The following is a 25,664-nucleotide window of genomic DNA, read 5'->3' on the forward strand; positions in this document are numbered from 1 at the left end:
GGCTGAGCCCAGGGGTGCCTCTCCCACCCTTCCCACAGGTGGCTGGGGCCCCTGGTACCCATGGTCCCCCTGCTCTGGAAGCTGCACGGACCCTGCTCACCCTGCTTGGCGCAGCCGCACCCGCCTCTGCCTGGCCAACTGCACAGTGGGGAGCTCCTTGCAGAAGCGTCCCTGCAACCTGCCCTCATGCACAGGTGTGGCTTCCAGCCTCCACCTTGGACCTTACCCACCACATTCAAACATCTCATTCTAACCCAAAGCTGGTGTCCAATCCCCAGCCTTAACACCTGATACCCCAAGCAGTTACTGATTTCTAATGCTGACATCTGATCTTAGCTCAGCATCTGATTCTGCATCGGGCCTTCTTTCCAACTGCTAGACATCCCTGCCATCTTCCAGAAAAATCCCTTGGGCCTCAGTGTGTGCTGAATTCTCCCCCAGTTCCTTCCCAAATCCCTGTGCAGCCCTGTGCTTATGGAATTACTGTCCCCTATGAGAAAAGGGGACACTAAGGCCCAGGTGTCAAAGCCACACAACACTATCAGGTGCAGAATGGGGCTGAAGATCAGAATGAGGTCACAGAAGGGAAGGGGAGGCTGGGCAGGTCCCATTCGACTCAGGCAGGTGAGAGAGAATCTACTTTGTCGGCAGAAGTGCCCCTGTGTCCCGGCCCTAGCTGTGAGGCTGGGAACTGTTCCTGGACCTCCTGGGCCCCGTGGGAACCTTGCTCCCGAAGCTGTGGGGTGGGCCAGCAACGTCGCCTGCGGGCATACCGCCCCCCAGGGCCTGGTGGGCACTGGTGCCCTGACATCCTTACCGCCTACCAGGAGCGCCGCTTCTGCAGCCTGCGTGCTTGCCCAGGTAAGCTGCCTGGGCCTTTCCCTGGCTCTGCCCATGGGAGGTCTCTTGCATCAGGGCCCCCTCCCAGGCACCACCTGCCAGAATGTGATACTTCCACATCTCACATGGAACCCTGGCCCAGACTCGTGGGACATTTGGGACCCCCCCTGCCTGAGCTGACCCCTAATATAGATATTTTCTGTCCCACACAGTGCCTGGGGGTTGGTCGCACTGGAGCCCCTGGTCGTGGTGTGACCGCAGCTGTGGGGGGGGACAATCCTTGAGGAGCCGCAGATGCTCAAGCCCCCCACCCAAGAATGGGGGTGCTCCCTGTGTTGGGGAGAGGCACCACGTCAGGCTCTGCAATCCTATGCCCTGTGGTATGACAATGGTGACAGCCATACCCCCTCTAACTTCATCCCCACAAAACCGTGTGATGGAGAGGGATGCAGGCTGCTCTCCCACCGGCCAGTTAAGAAAACTGAGCCCCATAGTAGTAGACGGCTGGGTCTGGGGCCCATCCTGAGGGATAGCTCCTCCTCTCAGCTTCCCCACCCACCATGCCTGTGGAACCACCAGTCAGGTTGAGATTTTCAGGGGACTTGACACTGCTAGTCAGGTGCATACCTGGTGCTGTGGGATGTAGACAGGGCCAGGCAAGCCCCAGTGAGCCCTGCAGCCCACTCCCAGTCCTTCCAAGCATCAGTGCCAGCTGTAACTTGTCCTCCTGAGCTCACCAATCCTTTAGGAAGCCCCACCGACACTGACACCTCCTCCCGTCTGGGTGGACACCAGGGGGCTCTAAGCGGAAAGGTTGGCTTTTGGGATGCATGGATTCTTCCCAGCTTGCATTTATTGGGTGCCAGGTTAGGTGCCGAGAACTCACAGGTAGGTAAGAGGAACTCTCTGGGTCTCACCAAGGACCTGGGTTTCCATGGGCACCTGCATGGGATGGGATGGGTCTGCAGCCTCCAGGAGGTGAGGGGTCCCCCACAGAAGGTAGAGGGAGGGTTTCTGAGCTCTGAGGCTTAGGATCCTCCTAACCCCAGCCCTCCCATACATTCAGAGGCAGGCTGCCCAGCAGGCATGGAGGTGGTCACCTGTGCCAACCGCTGCCCCCGCCGCTGCTCAGACCTCCAGGAAGGAATTGTGTGTCAGGACAACCAGGCCTGCCAGGAGGGCTGCCGGTGCTACGAAGGTAGGTACTTCCTGGCCCTCAGGAATGTCAGCACAACTCAGAGTAAAGGTAGGTGTGTTCCCAGGGGTGCCAGCACCAGCCCTGAGGGCCACCTCTCCACAGGGTTCCTGGAGCAAGACGGCAGCTGTGTGCCCATCCAACACTGTGAGTGCACAGATGCTCAGGGCCACAGCTGGGCCCCTGGGAGCCAGCACCAGAACGCCTGCAACAACTGCTCATGTCAGGCTGGGCAGCTCTCCTGCACAGCCCAGTCCTGCCCACCTCCCACCCACTGTGCCTGGAGCCGTTGGTCAGCCTGGAGTTCCTGCAGCCACTCATGTGGGCCTGGAGGGCAGCAGAGCCGCTTCCGGTATGGCACTGAGTGAGGCTAGATACCACCACCACCACCATCACCAGCCCTCCCTGCCTCACGGGGCCTCCCCTTCCTCTCTGACAAAAAGTGCCTGGGCCCTGCCCTCTCCAGTGACTTTGCATCACCCTGTGCCCTGGCCCAGTTCTGTCCCTGGTTACCCCCGGCCTTTCCTTAGCTACCTGCCATTCCCACCATGGAGTTTCCCATTGGGTTGTCTTAGCAGGAGGCATGAGGTGATGGAAGCCTAGGCCATCTCTCACCTCCTCTTTCCCATGCCCACCCAGGTCCTCCACATCAGACTCATGGGCCCCGGAGTGTCGGGAGGAGCAGTCCCAGAGCCAACCCTGCCCTCAGCCCCCATGTCCACCCCTGTGCCTGCAAGGTGCTCACCCCCGCCTCCTGGGGGACAGCTGGCTACAAGGGGAATGCGGGCAGTGGTAAGTGCCAGCCCGAGGGTGGCCAGGACTGTCCTGCTGGAGAACAATATCCTGAGTCTGGGCTCTCCACAGCTCCTGCACCCCCGAGGGTGTGATCTGTGAGGACACTGCTGAGTGCACAGGTCTGGGACTCATCACAGCCCTCCTAACCCTCCTAAGCATGTGCCCTGCCTGCCATCTGCTCTGTCTCATGTCTCCAATCCCCAACTACCAGCCCCTGGGCCATGAAGTTCCCACCCTGCCCTCTGGCCTTTGCTCCCTTGGCCTTCTCTAGTCTCACCTGTGCCCTCCCACAGTGCCTGGGACTTGGATGCTGTGGTCCCCCTGGTCCGACTGTCCTGTCTCCTGTGGAGGAGGAAACCGGGTCCGCACCCGGGGATGTGTGGCCCCAACCCCTGGCTATGGGGCCCCAGCCTGCCCAGGTCCCAACACCCAGACCCAGTCCTGTGGGCAGCAGCCTTGCCTGCAGCTGCTGGAGGCCTGCTCCTGGGGTCCATGGGGACCCTGTTCCCGCAGCTGCAGCCTGGGCCTGGCCTCCCGCCCTGGGTCCTGCCCCTGCGTGCTGGTGGAGGCAGATCCCACTTGCAATGGCACCTTCTCCCACCTGGACACCCAGGCCTGCTACTCAGGGCCCTGCCTGGGTGAGTGCGCATAAGGAGTGAAGCCCCTGCCCCTGTTTTCCTTTCTTTGGAAACGTAAGGAATAATACATATATTCCTAGCTCCCAGGCGATCCCTCCAAATATAGCTATAACTTTTTCTGTGTCCCCCGACATTTTGCTCTGTTTTCATTCTCCCACCATTTCTTCCCTTCGAAGCCCTTGGCAGGTAGAGGGAAGCCAGTCAGCTGGACCTTTCTGGTTCCCTCAGTCCCCTCTTCTGTGCCATGCCGGGTCTCAGCAGGGCTGGGCTGAGTGGAGAGTACAGGCGATGGGGAGGTCCCAGCTGACACCCACTTCCTGTCCCTAGAGGAGTGTGTATGGAGCAGCTGGAGCAGTTGGACGCGCTGCTCTTGCCAGGTGTTGGTGCAACAGCGGTACCGACATCAGAGCCCAGCGCCTGGCAGGGCTGGGACAGGCACCCTCTGCACACGGCTGGATGGCCACTTCCGGCCTTGCCTCACCGGGAACTGCTCTGGTGAGGTGCCAGGAGTACAGGGACTTCCAGTTCCTCTCACAGACAATGTAGTGCCCCTGGGACGCCAGGACAGTTGCCACACCTGCATTGAGCCCTGCTCTGGCACCCAGCTACTCCTTGACCGCCAGCTACTCTCTAGTCACAACTGTCCCCTGGCCCTCTCAACATGATTTTCCCACTCTGAGCTGCTGGCTCACCCATGGCTTTGGGCCTTTAGCTGCCCTCCTGGACATGTGTCTTGCCCACCTCCTGGTGCAGCCACCCCCATCTTTGCCCCTCTGTCTCCCATCTGCCAGGCTCCTCACTCCTAGCTCCCCAAGGCCCAGCCCATCCTGATCCTTCCCCAGGGGCACACACAAAGGCTGAGTAGATGCAGGGAAGGGCACCAGTCTGTCCTGATATGCGTCAGGGGGCAGTTTTGTGTTCTCCCCAAGTGGCCTCAGTGAGACCATGCTGTGCGTGCCCTGAGCTTCAGGGGTGGGACATGTCCCTGGCTGTTCTTCCACTTGCCTATCTCCCACCCCCAACAGAGGACAGCTGCCTGCCTCCCTTTGAGTTCCAGGCCTGCGGCTCCCCCTGCACCAGGCTCTGTGCCACACACCTGAGTGGGGAGCTCTGCCAGGACCTGCCAGCCTGTCAGCCTGGCTGCTACTGCCCCAAGGTAAGGGCTGTGGGCTGGGGCGACTCCCAAGAGGAAGAGTCTGCTATCCACACTCCCACTCCCCTCCCCTGCACAATGCCATGGTGACCCCACCACTTGCACAGCCTGTGTTCCACTCAGCACCACGCACGCATGTGCTCCTACTGCAGCCTCCAAGGCTGGGTGTTGGGGGCGACTGAGTGGTCATCATACAACCAGCCTGTCTCTCCTTCCACCCAGGGGTTGCTGGAGCAGGCTGGGGGCTGTGTTCCTCCAGAGCAGTGTGACTGCTGGCACACGTCAGGAGAGGGAGCCAGGGTGACCCTGGCCCCTGGGGACCGCCTTCTGCTGGGCTGTAAAGAGTGGTGAGTAGAGGGGGAGGGAGGCAGAATCTAGCCCAAAGAGTAGGGGCAGGGTCCCTGGAGGCCCAGTTCAGCCTCTGGCAGAGAACCCCAAGATGCAGCCGCTCATCTGCCCAAAATAGGACCAGAGCTCAGATTGCCCCTGCATGAGCCCCCTCAAACTCTAGGCTGGGTCCTCCCCCACAGAGCCCACCCTGACCATTCCCTCCACAGTGAATGCCGGCACGGGGAGCTGCAGTGCACCAGCCGGGGCTGTCAAGGTAACCCTGGCCTGGGAGACAGTGGGCCCATTTGCCCAGATCAGGGGGTTTCTAGGGCATGGAACTTTTAGTGCTCAGACCAGGACAGTCTCAGGCAAACCAGACAGTGGATCACCCTTCCCTACTCTAACACTGTCACATCCCTTCCTGTCTCTGACCTGTCCTGGTCATGATTCCTGAGCCTTTCCTTGCCTGTCCACTAGGCCTTGAGTCAGGGGGGTCACTGGGAAGGGCACCCACCTGCTACCTTTCCAGGTCTTCTGCCTCTGAGTGGCTGGTCCGAGTGGTCGCCCTGTGGGCCCTGCCTGCCCCCCAGCGCCTTGGCCCCTGCCTCCAGGACTGCCTTAGAGGAGCACTGGCCCCAGGGGCCAGCCAGACTCTCCACGACCTTAGACACCCTGCTGGCTTCAGAGCAGCACCGCCACCGTCTCTGTCTGGACCCTGAGACGGGGAGTCCCTGGGCTGGGGATCCCCACCTTTGTACTGCATCCCTCAGCCAGCAACGCCTCTGTCCCGACCCTGCAGCCTGCCCTGGTAATGGGAAGGGTCAGAGCCCACAAGTCATGAGGAGGGGCTGCAGCATGGGTGGGGCTGCAGTGTGGGTGGGGCTGCTGCAAAGCTCACTGCACCTACTGGCTTCCTCCTTGCCTCTGGGACCTGCAGATTTGAACTGCAATGGGGTCCAAGTGCAGCAAGAAAGAGGAAGAAGGGAGCCAAGTGGGTCTTAGGACAGCCAAAGTGTTTGCAGGGTGGAGCCCAAGGTTTTCAGTTGAGGCAGGAGATGGGGCCTGGGTACTGACCCTATTTTATCACCCCAGACGCGTGCCAGTGGAGTCCTTGGGGGCCATGGAGCCTCTGCCAGGTGTCCTGCAGTGGGGGTTTCCGGCTGCGCTGGAGAGAGGCAGGAGGGCCCCCTGGAGGAGACTGCCGTGGGCCATGGGCTCAGACTGAGAGCTGCAACACAGAGCCCTGCCCAGGTAACTCCTATGCCTGCATCTAGAGGGGGCTGGGACTGGAACATCCAGATATGGTACCTGAGGGGGCTGCCTCTGTCCTGGAGGCGTGCAGTGGAAGGAGGGGGCTGTCTTGGAGGCCCAAGGGCATCCCAACAGACTCCTCCTTCTGGTCCCCAGGGGAGAGCTGTGAGGCCCAGGATACCGTGCCTACCCTTGATTGTGCCAACCAGTGCCCTCTCAGTTGTGCTGACCTCTGGGACCGCGTTCAGTGTCTGCAGGGACCCTGCCACCCAGGTAGCTGGCCGTCTCCACCGCCTGGCCTGGCAGATCTGGGGAAGCCTCCTTCCTCTGGGAAGGTCCCAGAGAGCGTGGTCTTAAGTAAGGGGGAAGGGAAGCTCAGCCTGCTGGGTCATGAACCGCAGGGCAGGACAGTGGTCCTTCAGCCACTTCCCGTAGCCAGCTTTGAGTGCTGTATGGAGTGCAGCTTAGTCAAGACTATTGTATGCAGGACAATGCCCGCAGGTGGCTGTGAGGGTTACCGGTGGTGCTCACACCTATGCAGGGCAGTGGGAGATATTGTGGATACCAGGCCTTGAACTTGATCTAGTTGGCAGAGGGATCCATCATGTAAGCCCTGCACAAGCACTGAACTTATTTGTCCTCCCCACCCCCACCCTCAGGCTGCCGCTGTCCCCCTGGCCAGCTGGTGCAAGATGGGCACTGTGTTCCCATCTCTTCCTGCCGCTGTGGCCTCCCCAGTGCCAATGCCTCCTGGGAGCTGGCCCCCACTGAGATGCTGCAGCTGGACTGCAAAAACTGGTATGACTGCCACTGATGGCCAAGCCAGGGTGGTAGCTTGGGCAGAGGCCTGGGGCAATTTGGAGACTATGGCAACTCTGGGGACCTCCTAGGGAGCTCAGGGCTTGAGCCCTTTCTGCATACCCCTGTCCACAGCACCTGTGTCAATGGATCCCTGATGTGCTCACACCACGGGTGTCCAGTCCTTGGGGCTTGGTCAGCCTGGAGCAGTTGCTCAGCTCCCTGTGGTGGGGGCACCACAGAACGACATCGGAGCTGTAAGGGGAATCCTGGTGGGGCACCGTGCCAGGCCCAGGACACAGAGCAACAGCAGGAATGTAACATGCAGCCCTGCCCTGGTGAGTATCCTGGGTGTGGGCAGGCAGGAGTGGGGAGAGGAGGCTGATGGAGGCAGCCCCTTCCTTGGGAGTGGAAATACCAGGATGGAGGAGGGGCATGGAGGAGGCTGAGGTGGGAGGATTATTTGAGTTTAGAAGTTTAAAACCTGAGCAAAAGCGAGACCCTGTCTCTATTAAAAATAGAAAAACTACCTACTATGAAACTAATTTATGGCTTTCACATGAAAGCTATAACCCAGTTATAACCCAAGAATAGGGGGAAGGGGGAAAGGGAGGGGAGGGAGGGGAGAGGTGGGTGGAGGGAGGGTAATTGGTGGGATTACACCTGTGGTACATCTTATAAGGGTACATGTGAAACTTAGTAAATGTAGAATGTAAATGTCTTAACACAATAACTAAGAAAATGCCAGGAAGGCAATGTTAACCAGTGTGATGAAAATGTGTCAAATGGTCTATAAAACCAGTGTATGGTGCCCCATGATCGCATTAATGTACGCAGCTATGATTTAATAAAAAAAAATAGAAAAACTAACTGGGTGTAGTGGCAGGTGCCTATAGTTCCAACTACTCAGAGGCTGAGACAAGAGGATGTCTTAAGCCTAAGAGTTTGAGGTTGCTGTGAGCTATGATGTGATGGCACTCTACCAAGAGTGACAAAATGAAACACTGTCTCCAAAAAAAAAAAAAAACCAAAAGCCAGCTTACCGTATTGGACTCTGTGCATTCAGACACATGGGCATGCCAGCCCCTGGACCCTCCCAGCCTCGCTGGTGAGGACAGACCACCCACCAGACAGGGAGAGACAGGGCACAGTCTCCGGGTCTCTAACAAGCAGGTAACTCCAATAGGATAGAGCTTTGGTGCTGAGAATAGAGAGGTTGGGAGGGCAGGATTGGTCAGAGAAGCCTTCTTGGAGGAGGTAGGACCTGGTTTGGGAGCGTGCATTAGAGTCAAAGGTGAGTCTGGAGGTTGCTGCAGCCAAGGAGAGTGCATGTGAGAAGGGGAGGAGGAACATGAGGGGTGCCCAGCTTGGGAGGGGGAAATCCAGGGTTGACAGGAAAGGTGGGGTGGATGGTCTTCCTGGCAGAGTGTCCCCCTGGAGAAATGTGGCAGCAGGCAGCCTCCAGGGATCTGGGGCCCTGTGAGCAGACGTGCTGGGAAACCAACACCACAGAGACTCTGAGCAACTGCAGTGTCACCCAGGTCTCAGGCTGCGTATGCCAACCTGGGCACTTCCGCAGCCAGGCTGGCCCCTGTGTTCCTGCAGACCGCTGTGAGTGTTGGCACCTTGGCCAACCCCACCTGGTAAGACACCACACTTCTTCTGCTGCCATCACCCTTTCCTGACCCTGGGCCTCCCTATCTATTGAATTTGTATCTGTGGAGGCTCAGCTGTCACACTAAAATGGTCTCTGGCCCCAAAAGTCCATCTCCCTCCTAAATTTCTTGTTGCCTGACTCCAGTCTAAGTCCATTTCCCTGGCTAGGTGCTCCCAGCCTGGGTTTGGGAATCTGGGATGTTATTATAGAAAAGTTTATAAATGGGAGAGACCAAGAGGAGACTCCCCCCACTCTGCCTAGCCTGGATCTGAGTGGCAGGAGGCCTGTGAGAGCTGCCGCTGCCTTGGTGGGAAGACTGTCTGCAGCCAGCACTGCCCCCTCCTCACTTGTGCTCAGGTACACCCTGTGGCCCCACTGCCCTTTCAGGGTGTTCCCCAGGCTCCTTTCTGCGGTCCTGTAAGGCTAGTCTTGGCCTCTAGGCAGGCAGTACTGGTCTTGTTGTGTCACAGCCATCCTCCTAAGTAGGCTGGGACTCACTCCCTCTGCAGGGCGAGGTGATCATGCAGGAGCCAGGGAGCTGTTGTTCCACTTGCCACCAGGAGACTCCAGGTACAAAGGGACCCTGGGAACCTCCTGCTGAGCCTCTCCCTAGTCCGACCCTTCTCCCTAACTGCCCCACACCTGGTGTTTCAGCCTAGCATGTGCTGGCCTCTCTAGGTTTGCCTTCCATGAGGGGTCAGAGGAGTGAAGACCCCCAGCACTGTATTGTAGCACCTGGCCACCTATGCTCCAACATAATCCTCTTAGACTCAGACTCTGCCCACCCCCCGAGAGTCCCCCTTAGTCATGACCTCCTCCTCAGCCCTGCCCCAACTCTGGCCCACAGAGGAGCAGTCAGCCTCCTGCCGGCACCTCACAGAGCTGCGCAACCTCACCAAGGGCCCCTGCTACCTGGACCAGGTAGAAGTGAGCTACTGCAGTGGGCACTGCCCATCTAGCACCAATGTCATGCCTGAGGTGAGCAAGGGGGCTGCTGCATGGCCCAGGGAAGTCAGGTTGGCCAGTGCCCCTGAGGGTCTGCCACAAGCCTAGGACCTGGCTAAAGTCCAGAGGACATGAGACATACGGTCAAGTCTTGTAGAGCTAACAGTCAAGTTGGGGATACAGTTGGCCAGAACCTTTTACCAAGGTGGTGGTCTGCACCTCGTGGCTGGCCTGAAGGTCTCACTGGGTGCCCCCACCCACCCCACGGAGGCCTGCTGTTGTGGCCCCATGCAGCTCCCAGAGCATGTCCTGGGACCTCTGTGTCCTGGCAACAGGAAAGAAGGCACAGAGGAGCTAAGTTAGACTCTGAAATCAGAGCCCATCACACATGGAGTGAGAACTCTCACGGGGGTCCTGTTTACACATTTCCTCGTGGGCTAGGTGCCATAGCTCATGCCTGTAATCCTAGCACTCTGGGGGGCCAAGGTGGGTGGATTGTTTGAGCTCATGAGTTTAAAACCAGCCTGAGGAAAAGCAAGACCCCTGCATCTACTAAAAATAGAAAAACTAAGGCAAAAGGATCACTTGAGCCCAAGAGTTGGAGGTTGCTGTGAGCTATGATACCACAGCACTCTACCCAGGTGACTGCTTGAAACACTATCTCAAAAAAATAAAGTCGAAATAAAAAAAAAATACACATTTTCTGGCAAGGCTGACTCTGAGTCGAGCTGGTGATTCTGCTCTGTACTTGCTCTCCCTGGACCCAGAAGCCAAGCCTTACTCCTTGTTGGGCTCTTCTTAGGGGCTCTGTGCCCACCCTGACACCCCTTATCCTGAGCCTAGAGAGCGTGACCTAAGTTCCCTCCTCCAAGTCTTCTCTCCACCTGCTGTGCCCATCCTGATCTCACAGCACCTCAGCTCTGTGGCCATCTCTGTAGCCACAGTCCACTTCAGTTCACTGGTCCTGGAAGACACGGACACTTTCTTCATGGTCCCCAAAGATGCTGCCCTCAGCCCTAGGCCTCTCACCAGCTCACTGGTTGCTCCCTGCACCTCCCAGGAGTGCTTTCCCACATCACCTTTGAACAGAGTGAGGGAAGAAAGAGTAATGAAGAGATTTCTTTTCTGAGAATGGAACCTGGGTGATAGTGGGATAGAAGTTGAAGTGAGACTTTATCACTGAAAAACCTTTTATAGTTTTTGAACTTGGTATGGTGCAAATGAACTACCTATTTCAAAGTAAAATTATAAATATAATTACACACAAAATTAGGTGAAATGTTCAGTGGGCCTTCTGTAGAAGTTCTCTATGATCATAGGCAAATGAGTCTTCCATGAGGTGAGAACTCACTTTGCACTTGGGATCAGAACCGTGTGGTTGGGGTGTAATTAACTGCATTTCCTGAATGATTGGTCTCTCTTTAGACTGTAAGCATCCTGAGGTGGAAGCCCTGTCTTTCCCCTGCAGCAAGGATACAGTTATGGGCATATTAAAAGCATTCTTTTTGTTGGACGTTTAGACGGGTGGGCGCTTTAGAAGGTGGTGGGCTTCTTACGGAAGGGTGCTTGGTGGTGACACTTCCCTCCCAGGTCCAGCCACCTGCTTGGTGAGGAGTATTAGGCTCTGGCCCTCCTCCCTCTGCCCTACTCCTTTTGGATGGGAAAGGCTAAGGGAAACTCCTCCTGGCCCCGGTTCAGTCGCTCCCTTTCTCCCAGGAGCCATACCTTCAGAGCCAGTGTGACTGCTGTAGCTACCGCTTGGACCCCGAGAGCCCCGTGCGGATTCTGCACCTCCGCTGTCCAGATGGCCACACAGAGCCAGTGGTGCTGCCGGTCATCCACAGCTGCCAGTGCAGTGCCTGCCAAGGTAGGTCTGGGCGGGGCTCCATACGGGGCGTGGTCTTGGAGGGGCGGGGCCGGCGGCTCAGGTGAGGACTGGAAGGGTGCCAATGCCGCCTGGTTGCATTGAGTGTAGCTCTAAGCTTCCTCCAGGCAGTTCTTCCTTCCCTTTCCGCTGCCCTCGCTGGACTCTCTTGCTAGCCCATCTAAGGGGACAAGCCTCTCCCCATCACTTGTCCTCTAGGAGGTGATTTCTCAAAGCGCTGAGCGACTCCGCTGGAAGAGTCCACCACTGTCCTGTTGTGACCATGGGGCCCAACGGCACTGACCACCTCCCCACATGCTCACCCATCTGCCCCCCGAATCCAGGCCCTGGCATTTACATGCCCCTAATAAAGTGACACTGCCAGCAAGTCCGTGTGTAGAGTCTTCATCCTTGGGCCCAGAAGGGAAAGGGAGGAAGGGTGGGCCTGAGACCTGGCCTGTACCTGTCCAAGGACCTCATCTTCTGCGGACCTCGGTGTATAGATTCACCATGCATTCACCATGGCTGGTGAACTTGGACTAGTCACTTGCCATAGCTAAGCCTCAGTTTCCTCCTCCATAGCAGAGCAATATTGAATATACAGTCTGAGGACCTCTGGTATTAGGTATCTCTCCCTTCTCAGGCTGTATCTTTAGACCCAGTGAGATTTCAGCTGCAGCTGTGGCAGTAGGTCCCACTGTGTGGGCTGATGTCTGCTTCTTCTCCCTCTTCTTTTGACAATAGCTTTATTGAGGTATAATTTACATACAGTGAAATTCACCTGTTTTAAGTTTATAATTCAATGACTTTTATAAAAAACAAAGTTGCACGGCAGCACCTGTGGCTCAAAGGAATAGGGCACCGGACCCATATACCAGAGGTGGTGGGTTCAAACCCGGCCCCTGCCAAAAACTGACCCCAAAAGTGGGGGTGGTGGTGCCTGTGGCTCAGAGGAATAGGTAGCGGGAGGTAACGGGTTCAAACCCAGCCTTGGCCAAGAGCTGCAAAAAAAAAAAAAAAAAAAAGAAAGAAAGAAAGAAAAGAAAAGAAAAATAAAGTTGCACAAACATCACCACAACCCAGTTCTAGAATGTTTCCATCATATCATGCCCATTTGCAATCAATCACTCCTACTTTTAGCCCCAGGCAACCACTAAACTGCTATATCAACAGATTTGCCTTTTCTGGACATTTTGTGTAAATACGTGGTTTCTTTCAATTAGCATGATGATTTTGAAGTTCATCCAGATTACAGCACACCACTTGTTCCCTTTTATTACTAAATAGTAATCTACTTAACAATCGATTTGGCAATGTATGCTAATAAAATTTTTTAAATTGAAACTATATTTGCTTTATTTTTATTTAAAACTTTGATTTGCTACTTAAAACAGACATCCATGAAAGTACATAAAACTAAGCATACAATTTAGCAAGTAAGTGTAAAGCGAACCTCTGGGTAACCACCATCCAGGTCTAGAAATAGAACACTTCTCACCAGAAGGCTTCTGTGTTTTCCTTTTCAATACCTGCTTCTCTCTCTCTCCTAAAATTAATTTTATTAACACTTTTTATAATAATCAGTTCTTTACTTTCTATAGTTTTACCTTTATTTGTACATATTGGGAGAAACACAGGAAGCTTTCAAGAGTGCTAGAAGCTGTCTATATCTGATCTAGATGGTGGCTACCTGATACATATATACAAATAAATTGAGTTATACACTTAAGATTTATGCACTTTGATGTATATTATTTGTGCTATTATTTTTTTCTTTTATCACCTTGTCTTTGTCAGGTAAGTGCTATTATTGTAGCTATTACATCTATACATTACAAACTAAACAATTTATTGTTATAATTATTGCTTTATATAATTTTATGTCTTTTAAAGAAGATGAGAGAAGAAAGCAAGTACATATTTATAGGCTGGTCTTTTCCTCACTCTGTCCATGCTTCTATAACAAAATACCTGAAACTAGGTAATTTACAAATGATATTTATTTCTCACTATTTTTGAGTTCAGGAATCCAAGATAAAAATCAGGTTCTGTGTCTGGTGAAGGACCAGACTCTGCTTCCAGCACCTTGGTCATCCTTAAATGGCAAAAGGCAGAAGGGCAAACCAGCCAAGTGAGTGCCTTCTGTCCTTGCATAAGGACACTAATCCATTCATGAGGGTAGAGCCCTGATGACCTAATTATCTCCTAAAGGCCCACCTCTTAATACTATTTTTTTTTACATGGGTGAAGGAACCAAACACCTCTTAATACTACTGCATTGGGGATTAAATTTCCAACTTAGGAATTTGGAGGAACACAAACCACAGTGTTCTGCCTTGGCTCCCCTCAAATTCTTATAATATTTCTAAACCCATCATGAGAGCCACACCCTCATGAATTCGTCTAAACCTAATTACCTCCTGAATACTCCATCTCTCAATACCATCACATTGGGGTACAGCATATGAATTGAGAGGGACACAATTCAGTCCATAGCATCTCCTTTACCTTACTAATTCCTACCTCTTACTTTAATTCAGCTATCACGCCCTCAGAAAATCATTTACTAATCACCCCAATATCCTCCCATTACTTCACTCTAAGGTGACAAAGCTTGCTTTAATTAGTATCTTGTGCTTGCTTCTTTCGTTGTATCTGTCTCTTTATTTTGTAATTATCTATTTCTGGTCTGTTTCCCTAATTGGCTATGAGTTCCTGAAGGCAGGGGCTTTATCTCAGTCAGTTGTATACTCCCAAAACCCAGACCAGTTCCTGACCCATGGTAGGCAACCAATGACGCTTTTTGAATAAATGTAAGAAAAAGTATTGCCCTCTTTGATTAGATAAAACCTGGAACCCTTCAAGGTTATCCCTGGCTCTATGAATTCCAGGCAGCAGGACCTCATAGCCCAAGTAGGATGCTTAGCCCCAACTTCTCCCTGAGGGTGAACGCCAGGGAGGTTGCCTAGTAACCATCGCCCGGATGCAAGCCGCTTCTGCAGGCGGGACTACGCTTCCCGTCATGCTCCACCGCCTCGGGCTAGGTGGTTGCCGTAAAGCGGTTCGTTGGGTGCGACGCTAGTCCCTGCTCAGCGCCTCTTCTGGCTCCGCCAGCGCTACCGCCCCCCGACGTGGGAAGAGCGAAGTTCTTGGTCTGCGCTCCCTTCCCTCCAGGGCGCCCTCCCCCTCCAGGAGCCTGGGTCCCCAAGGTGGCCGCGGCGCCTGGACCTCAGGCCAGGCTGCGGGGGGGAGGGGGCGGCCTAGAGGCAGTGGCGGGGTCAGTCGGGCCGCTGAAAGCGGGGCCATGGAGCTCAGGGAGTCGGGGAAGGTAGGACTGGAAGGGCCCTGGGGCCGCCCACTCCCCTCCCGTGGATCCCTGATCCCGGCTCTGGCGAGGCGGGGCGGTTTGGGCGGAGGCCCCGCAGATGAACCAGCCTTGCGGGGAAAGACCCGCCTGCCCGCTCCTTCCATCTCCGCACTTCGGCGGCTGCCTCTGGGAGGGTGGAAAAGAGGAGCGAACGCACCCGCTCAGCGTCTGCGCATCCTCTGGCTCCACTCCCTCCCCGGGGCTGGCCAGCGCTTTCTGGCTAGTGGCCGCTCTGTGAATGCTAGATTGGGTCACTCGCTAAGTAGAGTGATGCGAAAGTGCGTTCCCGTTTTCCCTCACCACTGTGGGCCTTGAGAAGAGGTCAGCTTGTTTTAAGGCTTTGAGACTGGGCAGGATGCTGGTGGGAGCCAAAGGGTAGGAAGTGAGAGACGGGGTGAGGGTTTGGCCCTGCCTAGATCCTCCTTCCCAAGAAAGGACTGAAAAGAAAAAGTGTAATCTTCTTCATGAAGTATCGGGGCATTCCTGAAGCATATTTCAAAAATTTGCTTCAGACTTAAGGTAGGGAGAAAGTGATTGTGGGTATAGTTAAGTACGTTTGACAGGATTGCAGGAGCTCCCGGGCATTGAGTGCCCCCAAGACCAGTGTGGCTGTAGGCACATTGGCTTGGAGACGGTGTCAGCCTCTTGGGACTAGCACCTGAGTGTTCTTTGGTGCCAGTTCTTGAGGATTGTGTCTTTGGCACAAGAGGAATTCTCTCAAATGTTTCTGAGTGCTTATTGCGTTCCTTTTAAAAACATGTCAATTTAATAAACGTTTGTAATCCGTGTTTGCTTTGAGTGAGCAAGGAAGTCTCCTGTAACTTTCACTTAATAGCTTCAACAAGACTGGATGGATTGTCGTTGTCCCACACCAAAAGAGGGAAAGAATAATGAGGTAATTTTGATGCTGTACTTCCTGGGAAGAGTAGGAAAGACTGAATTACAAAAGAAGTTATTTACTGTTGAAGCGTCTGTTCCATCATCCTTTCCTTCCACAAGCTTTTGGAAGGAAAGTGATACGTTTTTCAGACAGAACAACCCCCAGAATACACAGTACAAGATAGCAAAGCCCAACAGGACCTAAAGAAAGATTGAAGATAAACTATGTGTCAGCCTTATGTTCAATACTATGGGGAATACAAAAAAGTAAAGGAAATGGCCTTTACCCTTTGGTAATATCCCCAGATTAGTTAGATTGAACCTGAATTGGGATGAGGAGGAGCAAAATGTAGGGGGAATAAGGTGTATAAAATATTGAAATTGAGATTGGAATTATGGATATGAGGTTGATTTCAAAGGTATTTTGTTAATTATAGGCTTTCTTAAATTTTAGTGGGAGAAGAGAGATACAGTCACGGAGCACGTTAACATTTTGGTCAGTGATGGTTTGCCTATACAAGGATGGTGTTCACATAAGATTATAATGGAGCTGAAAAATTCCTAGTGCCTAGTGACATCTTCATGATCCCGACTGTGTAAGCTTAGGATGTGTGTGCTTATGTCTAACTTTTAAACAAAGTTTAAAAAGTTAAAAAGAAATAAGTGGGCGGTGCCTGTGGCTCAAAGGGTAGGGCGCCAGCCCCATATGCCGGAGGTTGCAGGTTCAAACCCAGCCCTGGCCAAAAAAAAAAAAGTAGAAAAAGCTTAAATACTAAGGATATAATGAAAAAAATATTTTGTACAGCTGTACAAAGTGTTTTAAGCTAAGGATTAGTACAAGAGTCTAAAAGTTTTAAAACTTAAAAAGTTTATAAAGTAAAAAAGTTACAGGAAGCTAAGATTAATTTACTATTAAAGAAAGAACATTTTTCTTAAAAACAAATTTAATGTAGCCCCTGTGTGCTTCCCATTCCCCTCACCACTGCTGGCATTGCAAGAAGCCAGCTTGTTTTAGGGTTTTGAGACTGGATAGGATGCCAGTGGTAACCAGGGGTAGGAAAGGAGAGGCCTGAGTGCAGATGGTCTGCAGTAACGTCTTAAACCTTCCCAATCACTCACCCACTGGTTCACACAGAGCGACTTCCAATCCTGGAAGTTCCATTCATGCTAAGTGCCCAAACAGGTGTATCATTTTTGGGTACTGTATTTTTACTGTGCCTTTTCTGTGTTTAGATAGTGGGTAAGTGCCCAGGACAGGTATACCTTTTTTTTTTGGTACTGTATTTTTACTCTATGAGATGCATAAACACTTACCAATGTGTTCCAGTGGTTTACAATATCCAGTACAGTAACATGCTGTTCAGGTTTGTAGCCTAGGAGCAATAGGCTATGTACTATCTAGATTTGTGTGATTTTACTCCATGATGTTCACACAATGACAGAATTACCTAAAGATGCATTTCTCAGTAGGTTTCCTCCTGTTAAGTGATGATTGACTGCAAAGACATTGTGGGTGGTGGAGAAGAAGTCTGATGTCCTTCTCTGGTCTAACTACTAACTGAAAATCAGGGATGGGAAATTTCACCTATGATTGTAATCTTGATTGGAGGGTGCTCACCTTTCCCAAGTACATCTGTTTTTTAACCTAGGAAATAAGAACATTATCCAAAATTCAAATAAAGTGACTGCAAAACCAACTGGCAGAGCAAGATGCATTGCAAACAAGTGATAGTGACAAAGCCCTGGGTAAAATAACTATGCTATTCTACAGCTCTGTTTTGAATATTCTCTTTTGGAGGGCTCAAACCTGGGACACTGTGGGTGTTCTTGAGGTAGTGGTTTGGTATATTATTGTAATCTTTCTTGGGTGCTGGTTTTTTTTTTTTTTTTGAGACAGGGTCTCATTGTCACTGTCTTGGTAGAGTGCCGTAGCGTCACAGCTCACAGCAACCTCAAACTCTTGGGCTTAAGTGATTCTCTTTCCTCAGCCTATCAAGTAGCTGGGACTACAGGTGCCCACCACAATGCCCAGCTGTTTTTTGGTTGTAGTTGTCATTGTTGTTTAGCAGGCCTGGACTGGATTCAAACCCGTCAGCTCCCATGTATGTGGCTGGTGCCCTAGCCACTGAGCTACAGGCTCTGAAACCAGTGCTGTTTTTTAACTAAAAGCAATCTTGGGCAGTTGGATTGAGTGTGGGATATTTTGCCTGTCATTAGCAGAATAATGGATAGAGGTCAGACTTTTGCCCTTCACACTTCATCCCATTATTTATTTTCTTCACAGCCCTTGCCACTATATAAAATTCTCACATTTGGCTGGGAGCAGTGGCTCACTCCTATAATCCTAGCACTCTGAGAGGCCAAGGCAGCTGGATTTTTTGAGCTCAGGAGTTTGAGACTATCCTGAGCAAAAGCAAGACCCTGTCTCTACTAAAAATAGAAAAACTAGCTAGGTGGCTGTGAGTGCTTATAGTTCCAGCTACTCAGGAGGCTGAAGCAAGAGGATCGCTTGAGCCCTAGAGTTTGAGGTTGCTGCAAGCTGTGACAGAGTGAGACTCTGACTCAAAAACAAAAGGTTCAGCGCCCATAGCTCAGTGAGTAGGGCACTGGCCACGTGCACTGAGGCTGGTGGGTTGGAGCCCAGGCCTGCTAAACAACAATGACCACTGCAACCAAAAAATAGCTGGGAGTTGTGGCAGGTGCCTGTAGTTCAGCTGCTTGGGAGGCTGAGGCAAGAGAATCGCTTGGGCCCGAGAGTTTGAGATTGCTGTGAGCTGTGATGCTATGGCACTCTACTGAGGGCAACATAGTGAGACTTTGTCTCAAAAAAAAAAAAAAAAAAAAGAAAGAAAACAAAAAAACCCCTTACATTAATTTATTTAATTATTTACTTGCATGTTGTGGCCTTTGCTCTGTTATATCCCCAGCTAGAACAGTAGAGCAGTCTCTGGCATTTAATATGTTATGCGTGGATCACCATGTATGTTTTGAGACAGACTGTGTTATGGTCCATTATTTCACTTCTAAGAAATAATAGTCAACAGTGTCCTTTCTGATTCACGTGTGCAAGTTTTAATGTGCTTCGCTTATCGGTGTTGCTCAGAGGGCTTCATTTGTTTCCGTCTGCATGGATTTTACGTTTCTTGATTTTTATGTATCTCAAAATTTTCATAATGACCCACGTATACCGGGAAAGAATAGCTCATAAAATAGCATCACTGCAGGAACTCTTGCTGCAGGATGTGGGTCTTTTGAAAAATACTGCAACCAACACCTCATGTGCCCTCTTAGGGGACTGGGTTGTTGATGCTCCAACTAGGAGTCTATATGTACTTATTTCTGAATGTATTTATTGCCTCAGCATTTCTATCCTATCTTTCCCATGAAAGTGATCACACCCTTCTTTTTTTTCTTTGACTACAGCTCTATTACTGCACTTACATCATAGTTGTCTGTCACTTCCAGATAGATTTTACTTTCCTTGATTTTAATCTCCCTTCCTATCTTTGGATCATCATGTACCAAGCATGCAGAAGAAACACTTTAATAATAAATATATGTTGAATGAAAAAATGAATTAAGTGTTTGTGAAATACTTTACATATAGCAAGGTGATTGGGAGGAAGTGGTGTTGGTGGGTTAAAAATAAGCCAATCAGAATAACTTTCCTAACTCTAGGGAGGATAGAAAGCCCTGCTCAAGGGAAGAAGAAATGCTTAGGTAGGGATTAGGAAATCTCTCCTGAAAGAGATGGAATGTGAATTGGAATTTGATGGGTTAGTAGACTGTAAATAGGCAGGGGGAAGCGGTAGTTAGATCTAAAGATCAGATGTGTAGAAAGAGGAAAGGTACAAGATCTGTTTGATTGCAGTGATACTGATCCAACCCACAGGAGGAGAGATTCCAGTGGGTTGATGTGGAGCTGAAGTTAGGAAGGTGGGTTAGATTCAGATTGAGGGATCTGTTTAGTATGAGAAGTCGGAGCTGTACCCTGTAAACAGTGGGAACTGCTAAAAAAGAACATCTGGAGATATTCATTGCATTATACACAGAGAAAGGATTCCTCTTACTCAAGCAGATTTGTGTTTTCTTTACATTGCAGTCACCCAGAATCAGAAGGCTCTTGCTATAATACTGTTTAAGAGAGATACCAGGTATTAGTATCTGTCATCCTAAATCTGCCTTCAGCTTAACCTTGGGGTTCTCTTTCCCACTTCCCCACATTGGATCTCCTTAGGCTCTATCTGTGTACACTTTTCCTGTTTAACTGCTTTTGGTGGGGACTCCTCCTCCAATAAGTTTTTAGAAATTTAACTACATTTTGCTTTAGAAAACATTCTAGAGCAAATTGTTTAAAAAAAAAAAAAATACATGGCTCGGCACCTGTGGCTCAAGCAGCTAAGGCACCAGCCACATATACCTGAGCTGGCAGGTTCAAATCCAGCCTGGGCCCACCGAACAACAATGATGGCTGCAACCAAAAAAAAAAAAAAATAGCTGGACATTGTGGCTGGCACCTGTAATCCCAGCTACTTGGGAGGTGGAGGCAGGAGAATCATTTGAGCCCAGCAGTTGGAGGTTGCTGTGAGCTGTGATGCCATGGCACTCTACCCAGAGCGACAGCTGGAGGCTCTGTTTTAAATAAATAAATAAAATACACATTTGGCAGTACAATTTCATTTTTGTTTTTAAAACTGTACGTTCATACATATTCATAGACAAATGACTAGAAGGTTATATAGCAATGTTAACAGTAATTTTTTTTTCAATGAGAACGTGGGTGATCTTAAAGCATTTTTCTACTTATTTATATTGTCTAAATGTTCTCTATTTCTCTTTTTTTTTTTTTTTTTTGAAGCAGAGTCTTATTCTGTTGCCCTGGGTAGGATGCCCTGGCATCACAGCTCATAGCAACCTCAAATTCCTGGAAATTCCTGGGCTTAGGTGATCCTCTTACCTTAACCTCCAAAGTAGCTAGGACTACAGGCTCTTACATCACCCAGCTAACTTTTCTATTTTTAGTAGAGATGGGGTCTTGCTCTGGCTCAGGCTGGTCTTGAACTCCTAATCTCAAGCCACCTGTCTGGGCCTCCCAGAGTGCTAGGATTACAGGTGTGAGCCACCTCACCCAGCTCTATTGTCTAATTTTTCTTTTTTTCCTCATATTTTTCAACTAATGAAGCAAATAGCACTGATCTATTGTCTAAATTTTCTGTGGCGAACATAAGAAAAAATTCAAATTTTTTTCAATTTATGATAGTGACTGATAAGACTTAAACTACAGTGGTAGTTTTTCGTAAGAAGTGTCTACTATTGGGCGGCGCCTGTGGCTCAGTGAGTAGGGCGCCGGCCCCATATGCTGAGGGTGGCGGGTTCAAACCCAGCCCCGGCCAAACTGCAACAAAAAAAAAAATAGCCGGGCGTTGTGGCGGGCGCCTGTAGTCCCAGCTGCTCGGGAGGCTGAGGCAAGAGAATCGCATAAGCCCAAGAGTTAGAGGTTGCTGTGAGCCATGTGACGCCACGGCACTCTACCTGAGGGCCGTACAGTGAGACTCTGTCTCTACAAAAAAAAAAAAAAAAAGAAGTGTCTACTATTAAAATAGTTATTTCACATATATATATATATTTTTTTTTTTTTTTTTTTTTGCAGTTTTTGGCCAGGGCTGGGTTTGAACCTGCCACCTCCAGCATATGGGACTGGCGCCCTACTCCTTAGAGCCACAGGCACCACCCACACTTACATTTTTCTTAAAAGATGTGTTAGTATATTTTACTGTTTTAACTGTTATGTAGCCATTTCATAAAATGTTTTTATTTGGGGTGGGAAATTTATGTTTTGTTGATAATTAAGTTTATTTTTTATTTCTTTGACTGATAAGTTTTCATGGCACAAAATTTAAAAGGATAAACTTATTTTGACTGTTTTTTTTTCTTTCTGGTTATTTATTTTATGGCTGCAATATCTTAACCTTTCTGATAGCATTAATGGTAGGTTTTATTTTTATTTGTTTGGGGGTTTTTTTAGTTTTCTTCTCCATACCTATCTATCTCCTTAGCATGGCATACTACCACCCATCCCCATCTGTTTTGGTTGCTGTAGTCCCTGTTAGAACCTTTTCCGCAAATGTCTAGTGATCTAGTCTGCTAATGTTTAACAGTGGGAGAAAGCTGGGAGACTGACATCTCTAAGCACATGGAAGGGGGGCTTATCGACTTAGAGCCTGTGGAGGGGAGCCTGGAGGGACATCTGCTGGGAACAGCTTTCCTCCAGTTCTTACTAGTCCAGCCTGCCTGTCTTAACTCCCCAACTAGAGGTTTCCTTTGCTGCCAGATCCTGAGCCTCTTGAGGATTTAGTAATATAAATTGGGTTGTTTCTCAGCTTTGCCCACTGCTGGGTGAGGATCCGATTTTCTTGGATCTGCTCAGTTACCTTTTCATCTACTTTTCAGTTTCCACAGTTGTATTGCTGCTGTCTACTTGTGCTCCCCATTGTGGTGGGTATTTTATTTGGGGGGAGGGTTTTTTAAATGCACAGGGAATAAGCAAAATTAAATGTACTTGTTTAATCTACCATCTTAATCCAGAACTCCACAAGATGCTTCCTGAATCCCGGACCCAACAGAGCTTCTTTATAAGCCACTGGGATATAGGTCTCACCCCCAAAGCTCTGTCTGTCTTGGTCACTGACTTTATTCACAGACACAGTTCTAAATAACCTTCAATTTCTGGAAATCACACATCTTCTCCAGTGAAGATTTTCCACGTTCAAGATTTCATGAAAGAATGTGCTAATCCTCTGGCAGAGGTGTAATGGGGTATGGGAGGCATGTGAAGAGCATGAAGAGAGAGGAGGTGATGTTCCTGAGTTACTCTCCATAGCTGGGAGTTGTAGTATGTGACACTTCCTAGAAGAATGAGACTTGGCCGGGCACAGTGGCTCATGCCTGTAATCCCAGCACTCTGGGAGGCCAAGGCGGGCGGATTGCTTGAGCTCAGGAGTTTGAGACCAGCCTGAGTAAGAGCAAGACCCTGTCTCTAAAAAATAGCCTGGCACTGTGGCGGGCGCCTGTAGTCCCAGCTATTTGGGAGGCTGAAGCAAGAGAATCGCTTGAGCCCCAGAGTTTGAGGTTGCTGTGAGCTATGATGTCATGGCATTCAAACCCAGGGCAACTGAGTGAGACTTTGGGGGGTAGGGGGAAATAAGTCTCATTCTCATTGTGATCTGCACCCAGTCTGGTGAGAAAGAGATGGGATGGGAGTTATGTACACAAATAGACAACCCCCCAAGTCTGGTATATTTGCAGATTAGCGGTGCCCTGAGGGGGTTGAGAACACTGATGTGGAAGATAAGAAGTTGCCACTTGCAGCTTTAATTTTTCCTCTTTAGGCTCCTGTGACCTTTGATGACATCACATTGTACTTGCTCCAGGAAGAATGGATGCTGCTGAGTCAGCAGCAAAAGGAGATCTATGGTTCTGACAAGCTGGTGGCGCCACTGGGTATGGATTCCTGTCCATGTCTCCATCACCATCACTCTAAACCAGTGTTATCCTAGCCAGGACATATGGGAGAATTTTCTGGGATCTTACCATTTTTCTAGGCATCTTTATACCACCTATCTGCTTAATTCTATATTTAACTTACTTGTATGCATATACACACACCACTTTATCTTTTTTCCCCTTAAATTGGTCAAGAGAAGTGGGTCAGTCTGGCAGACCAAGGCTAGACCTTGAGGTCTGTTTCCTGGGTGCCTCAAAATTCCTCAAGATGCCAGCTGGGAAACAAATGGCCTGTAGATTTGTGGAATAGTGTGCCATCACTTCCTACCTCCAGGACAGGTAGTGGCTGGAGTGGTGGCAAAAAGAACTTAGGATTTGCAGTTTAAAAATCTGGTCTCAATCCCATCTCTACCACGAGTGACTTTGACTTTTTTGAGCCTTGGTTTCCTTCTTGTTAGAGTTATTTTAGTGATTTAGTGAGATAAAACAATTTAGAACTTTGTACAAATGTAGGTATTTTTTATCTTTTCTATTTCCTGACTATTCTTTTCTCTACTTCTTTGGGTAGACTTTCTGCACCCAGGACAACAGTGGTTGCATTTCAACATTTGTGTACACACATATGTACTATTTGCTGATTTCTTTTTCTTCCTTTTTTTGTTGCCCTGGGTAGAGGGCAATCTCATTTTATTGCCCTGGGTAGAGTGCCGTGGTGTCATAGCTTACAGCAACATCAAACTGTTGGGCTCAAGTGATTCTCTTCCTCAACCTCCCGATTAGCTGGGACTACTGGCACCTGCCACAAACATCCCTATTTTTTAGAGACAGGGTCGTTCTAGCTCAGGCTGGTCTCAAACTCCTGAGCTCAGGCAGTCTGTCTGACTCAGCCTTTCAGAGTGCTAGGTTACATGCATGGGCCACCACACCCAGCTCTGTTTGCTGATTGCAATTTGGTAACAGTCTGCCATGCTTTCCTTATTTGCCTTGGCCCTTACCTAAGGCATGGTGAAAGCAACAATCTTTTCTGGGTGGAACAAATGTAGCCGGCTTGAGTCATCTTCCTACTAAAAAAGGTTTGGAAACCATTAACTGTTCTAAACCAGAAATTGCAAAGTAGCAGCTCATGGGCCAGATTTGGCTCACAGATTGGAGTTTTATTTTGTTTTGTTTTCTTTGTTTTTTGGCCTCCACTGGTTTCATTTGGCTTCTTAAAAATAAGTGAGTTGCCAATATTTAACCATCAAGAGTTTTCCCATGAAAATACGAATTTCTGGCTTCTCTTGACAAACAGGGCAATGTGACAGCCTTCTGGAGTTGAGTAAAACCTGTCCCCATATGCAGAATTAAGTCCTCTAGAGTGTCACAACCCCCCAGGCTCAGCCTGGTTTCCTTAGTTATATTATTGGGCAGGGCCCTCCCCAGCATTTGGGTTTTCCCCAGTAGTTTTCATATCTTTTTACCTTTGCTTGTACCCTTGTTCCTTTCGCCTAGACCCCATTCTTGAAATCCAAATTTCTAAACCACTGCACTAAACCAAATTTCTGCTTTCTTCCTTGATTCATTATCTTACCATGCTGAGAGGATACACAGATAGATCTCTCCTTAATGTTATGATGTGGAGTCAGGCTCTCATAATGCTTTTCTCTGTTCCTGACTCAGGACCAACTGTTGCCAATCCAGAGCTGTTCTGTAAGTTTGGGCGAGGACCAGAGTCATGGCTAGGCAATGTCGAAAGTCAGAGGAGTCTTCTGGACCATCACCCAGGTAAGTGGGGACTCGTACTGGAGATGGGTGCTCAGTTGGAGAGGGAGCAGGTGCTGGGCACCAGGTTTCCAGTTTCATTCTCTTCCATCCCTGTTCTCTGTCAACTTATACAACAAATGCAGCTAGTTGTCACCTTAACTAGATACACACACCTCTCCCAACATCCTTCTCCATCTTCTCATCTCCCTTTAGTTTATTTCTACCTGACAGTATATGTTTATTTATTATAATGACGTTACAGGAAACCATGATTTTGTCTTATTTACTACCATATTCCCAGAGCCTAGAATACAGCAGTTGCACACTAGATTGTCAGTGAATGAATGAGGGATTTATCTTTTCTTTGCTCCTTTAATAAGCCTCTCCTATTCAGGGGTTGGCTTAACTAAAGCCAGGCCAGGTAGCTGAATTAATCCAGCCTCCAACTATAGGAGAAGTGGGGAGTGGGAATGAGATCCTGTATGAATGAGGTCACAAAATGTGACCTACCTTGTGATTTTTCTCAGATGGACCACAGGAGCACTAGACTACTGTGTGACTCTGAAGTATCACAGAAAATAATTTGTTTTGCTTCATTTCTTTTTACTTGGCTCTTAATTTTGAGCCTGTTGACTCTTTATTAAGCTTTGTGCTCTTAGGTTATTTACAATTTTGTGACTATGCAATAGACCAGTCTTAGTTTATT

The 25,664-nt window shown here is 49.7% G+C and overlaps 2 protein-coding genes across 3 annotated transcripts in view; both read left to right on the forward strand.

The window, feature by feature from the left end:
* The window catches only part of LOC128560184 (SCO-spondin-like), a 51,142-nt gene extending 39,299 nt beyond the window's left edge, over window positions 1–11,843 (forward strand). Inside the window, exons 78-100 of the mRNA XM_053553747.1 lie at window positions 39–194; window positions 652–861; window positions 1,053–1,220; window positions 1,907–2,038; window positions 2,141–2,387; window positions 2,675–2,827; window positions 2,900–2,949; window positions 3,124–3,468; window positions 3,796–3,963; window positions 4,494–4,624; window positions 4,844–4,968; window positions 5,179–5,225; window positions 5,481–5,759; window positions 6,044–6,202; window positions 6,359–6,475; window positions 6,862–7,000; window positions 7,136–7,338; window positions 8,426–8,643; window positions 8,919–9,014; window positions 9,167–9,227; window positions 9,505–9,635; window positions 11,319–11,469; window positions 11,686–11,843. Of these exons, the coding sequence (XP_053409722.1) occupies window positions 39–194; window positions 652–861; window positions 1,053–1,220; window positions 1,907–2,038; window positions 2,141–2,387; window positions 2,675–2,827; window positions 2,900–2,949; window positions 3,124–3,468; window positions 3,796–3,963; window positions 4,494–4,624; window positions 4,844–4,968; window positions 5,179–5,225; window positions 5,481–5,759; window positions 6,044–6,202; window positions 6,359–6,475; window positions 6,862–7,000; window positions 7,136–7,338; window positions 8,426–8,643; window positions 8,919–9,014; window positions 9,167–9,227; window positions 9,505–9,635; window positions 11,319–11,469; window positions 11,686–11,708 (3,509 nt within the window). The 3' untranslated portion in view covers window positions 11,709–11,843. The remainder of the gene's footprint in view (window positions 1–38; window positions 195–651; window positions 862–1,052; window positions 1,221–1,906; window positions 2,039–2,140; window positions 2,388–2,674; window positions 2,828–2,899; window positions 2,950–3,123; window positions 3,469–3,795; window positions 3,964–4,493; window positions 4,625–4,843; window positions 4,969–5,178; window positions 5,226–5,480; window positions 5,760–6,043; window positions 6,203–6,358; window positions 6,476–6,861; window positions 7,001–7,135; window positions 7,339–8,425; window positions 8,644–8,918; window positions 9,015–9,166; window positions 9,228–9,504; window positions 9,636–11,318; window positions 11,470–11,685) is intronic.
* Window positions 11,844–14,579: 2,736 nt separating this feature from the next.
* The window catches only part of ZNF862 (zinc finger protein 862), a 28,563-nt gene continuing 17,478 nt past the window's right edge, over window positions 14,580–25,664 (forward strand). For both annotated transcript variants that reach the window (XR_008383670.1, XM_053609169.1), the window contains exons 1-4: window positions 14,580–14,794; window positions 15,669–15,728; window positions 23,101–23,212; window positions 24,875–24,979. Coding sequence is in view for 1 of the 2 variants with exons in the window: in XM_053609169.1 (XP_053465144.1) it covers window positions 14,771–14,794; window positions 15,669–15,728; window positions 23,101–23,212; window positions 24,875–24,979 (301 nt within the window). In the remaining variant the exon portion in view is untranslated. The remainder of the gene's footprint in view (window positions 14,795–15,668; window positions 15,729–23,100; window positions 23,213–24,874; window positions 24,980–25,664) is intronic.

This window comes from Nycticebus coucang, chromosome 11 (genome assembly GCF_027406575.1).
Source record: "Nycticebus coucang isolate mNycCou1 chromosome 11, mNycCou1.pri, whole genome shotgun sequence".
Taxonomy (NCBI): domain Eukaryota; kingdom Metazoa; phylum Chordata; class Mammalia; order Primates; family Lorisidae; genus Nycticebus; species Nycticebus coucang.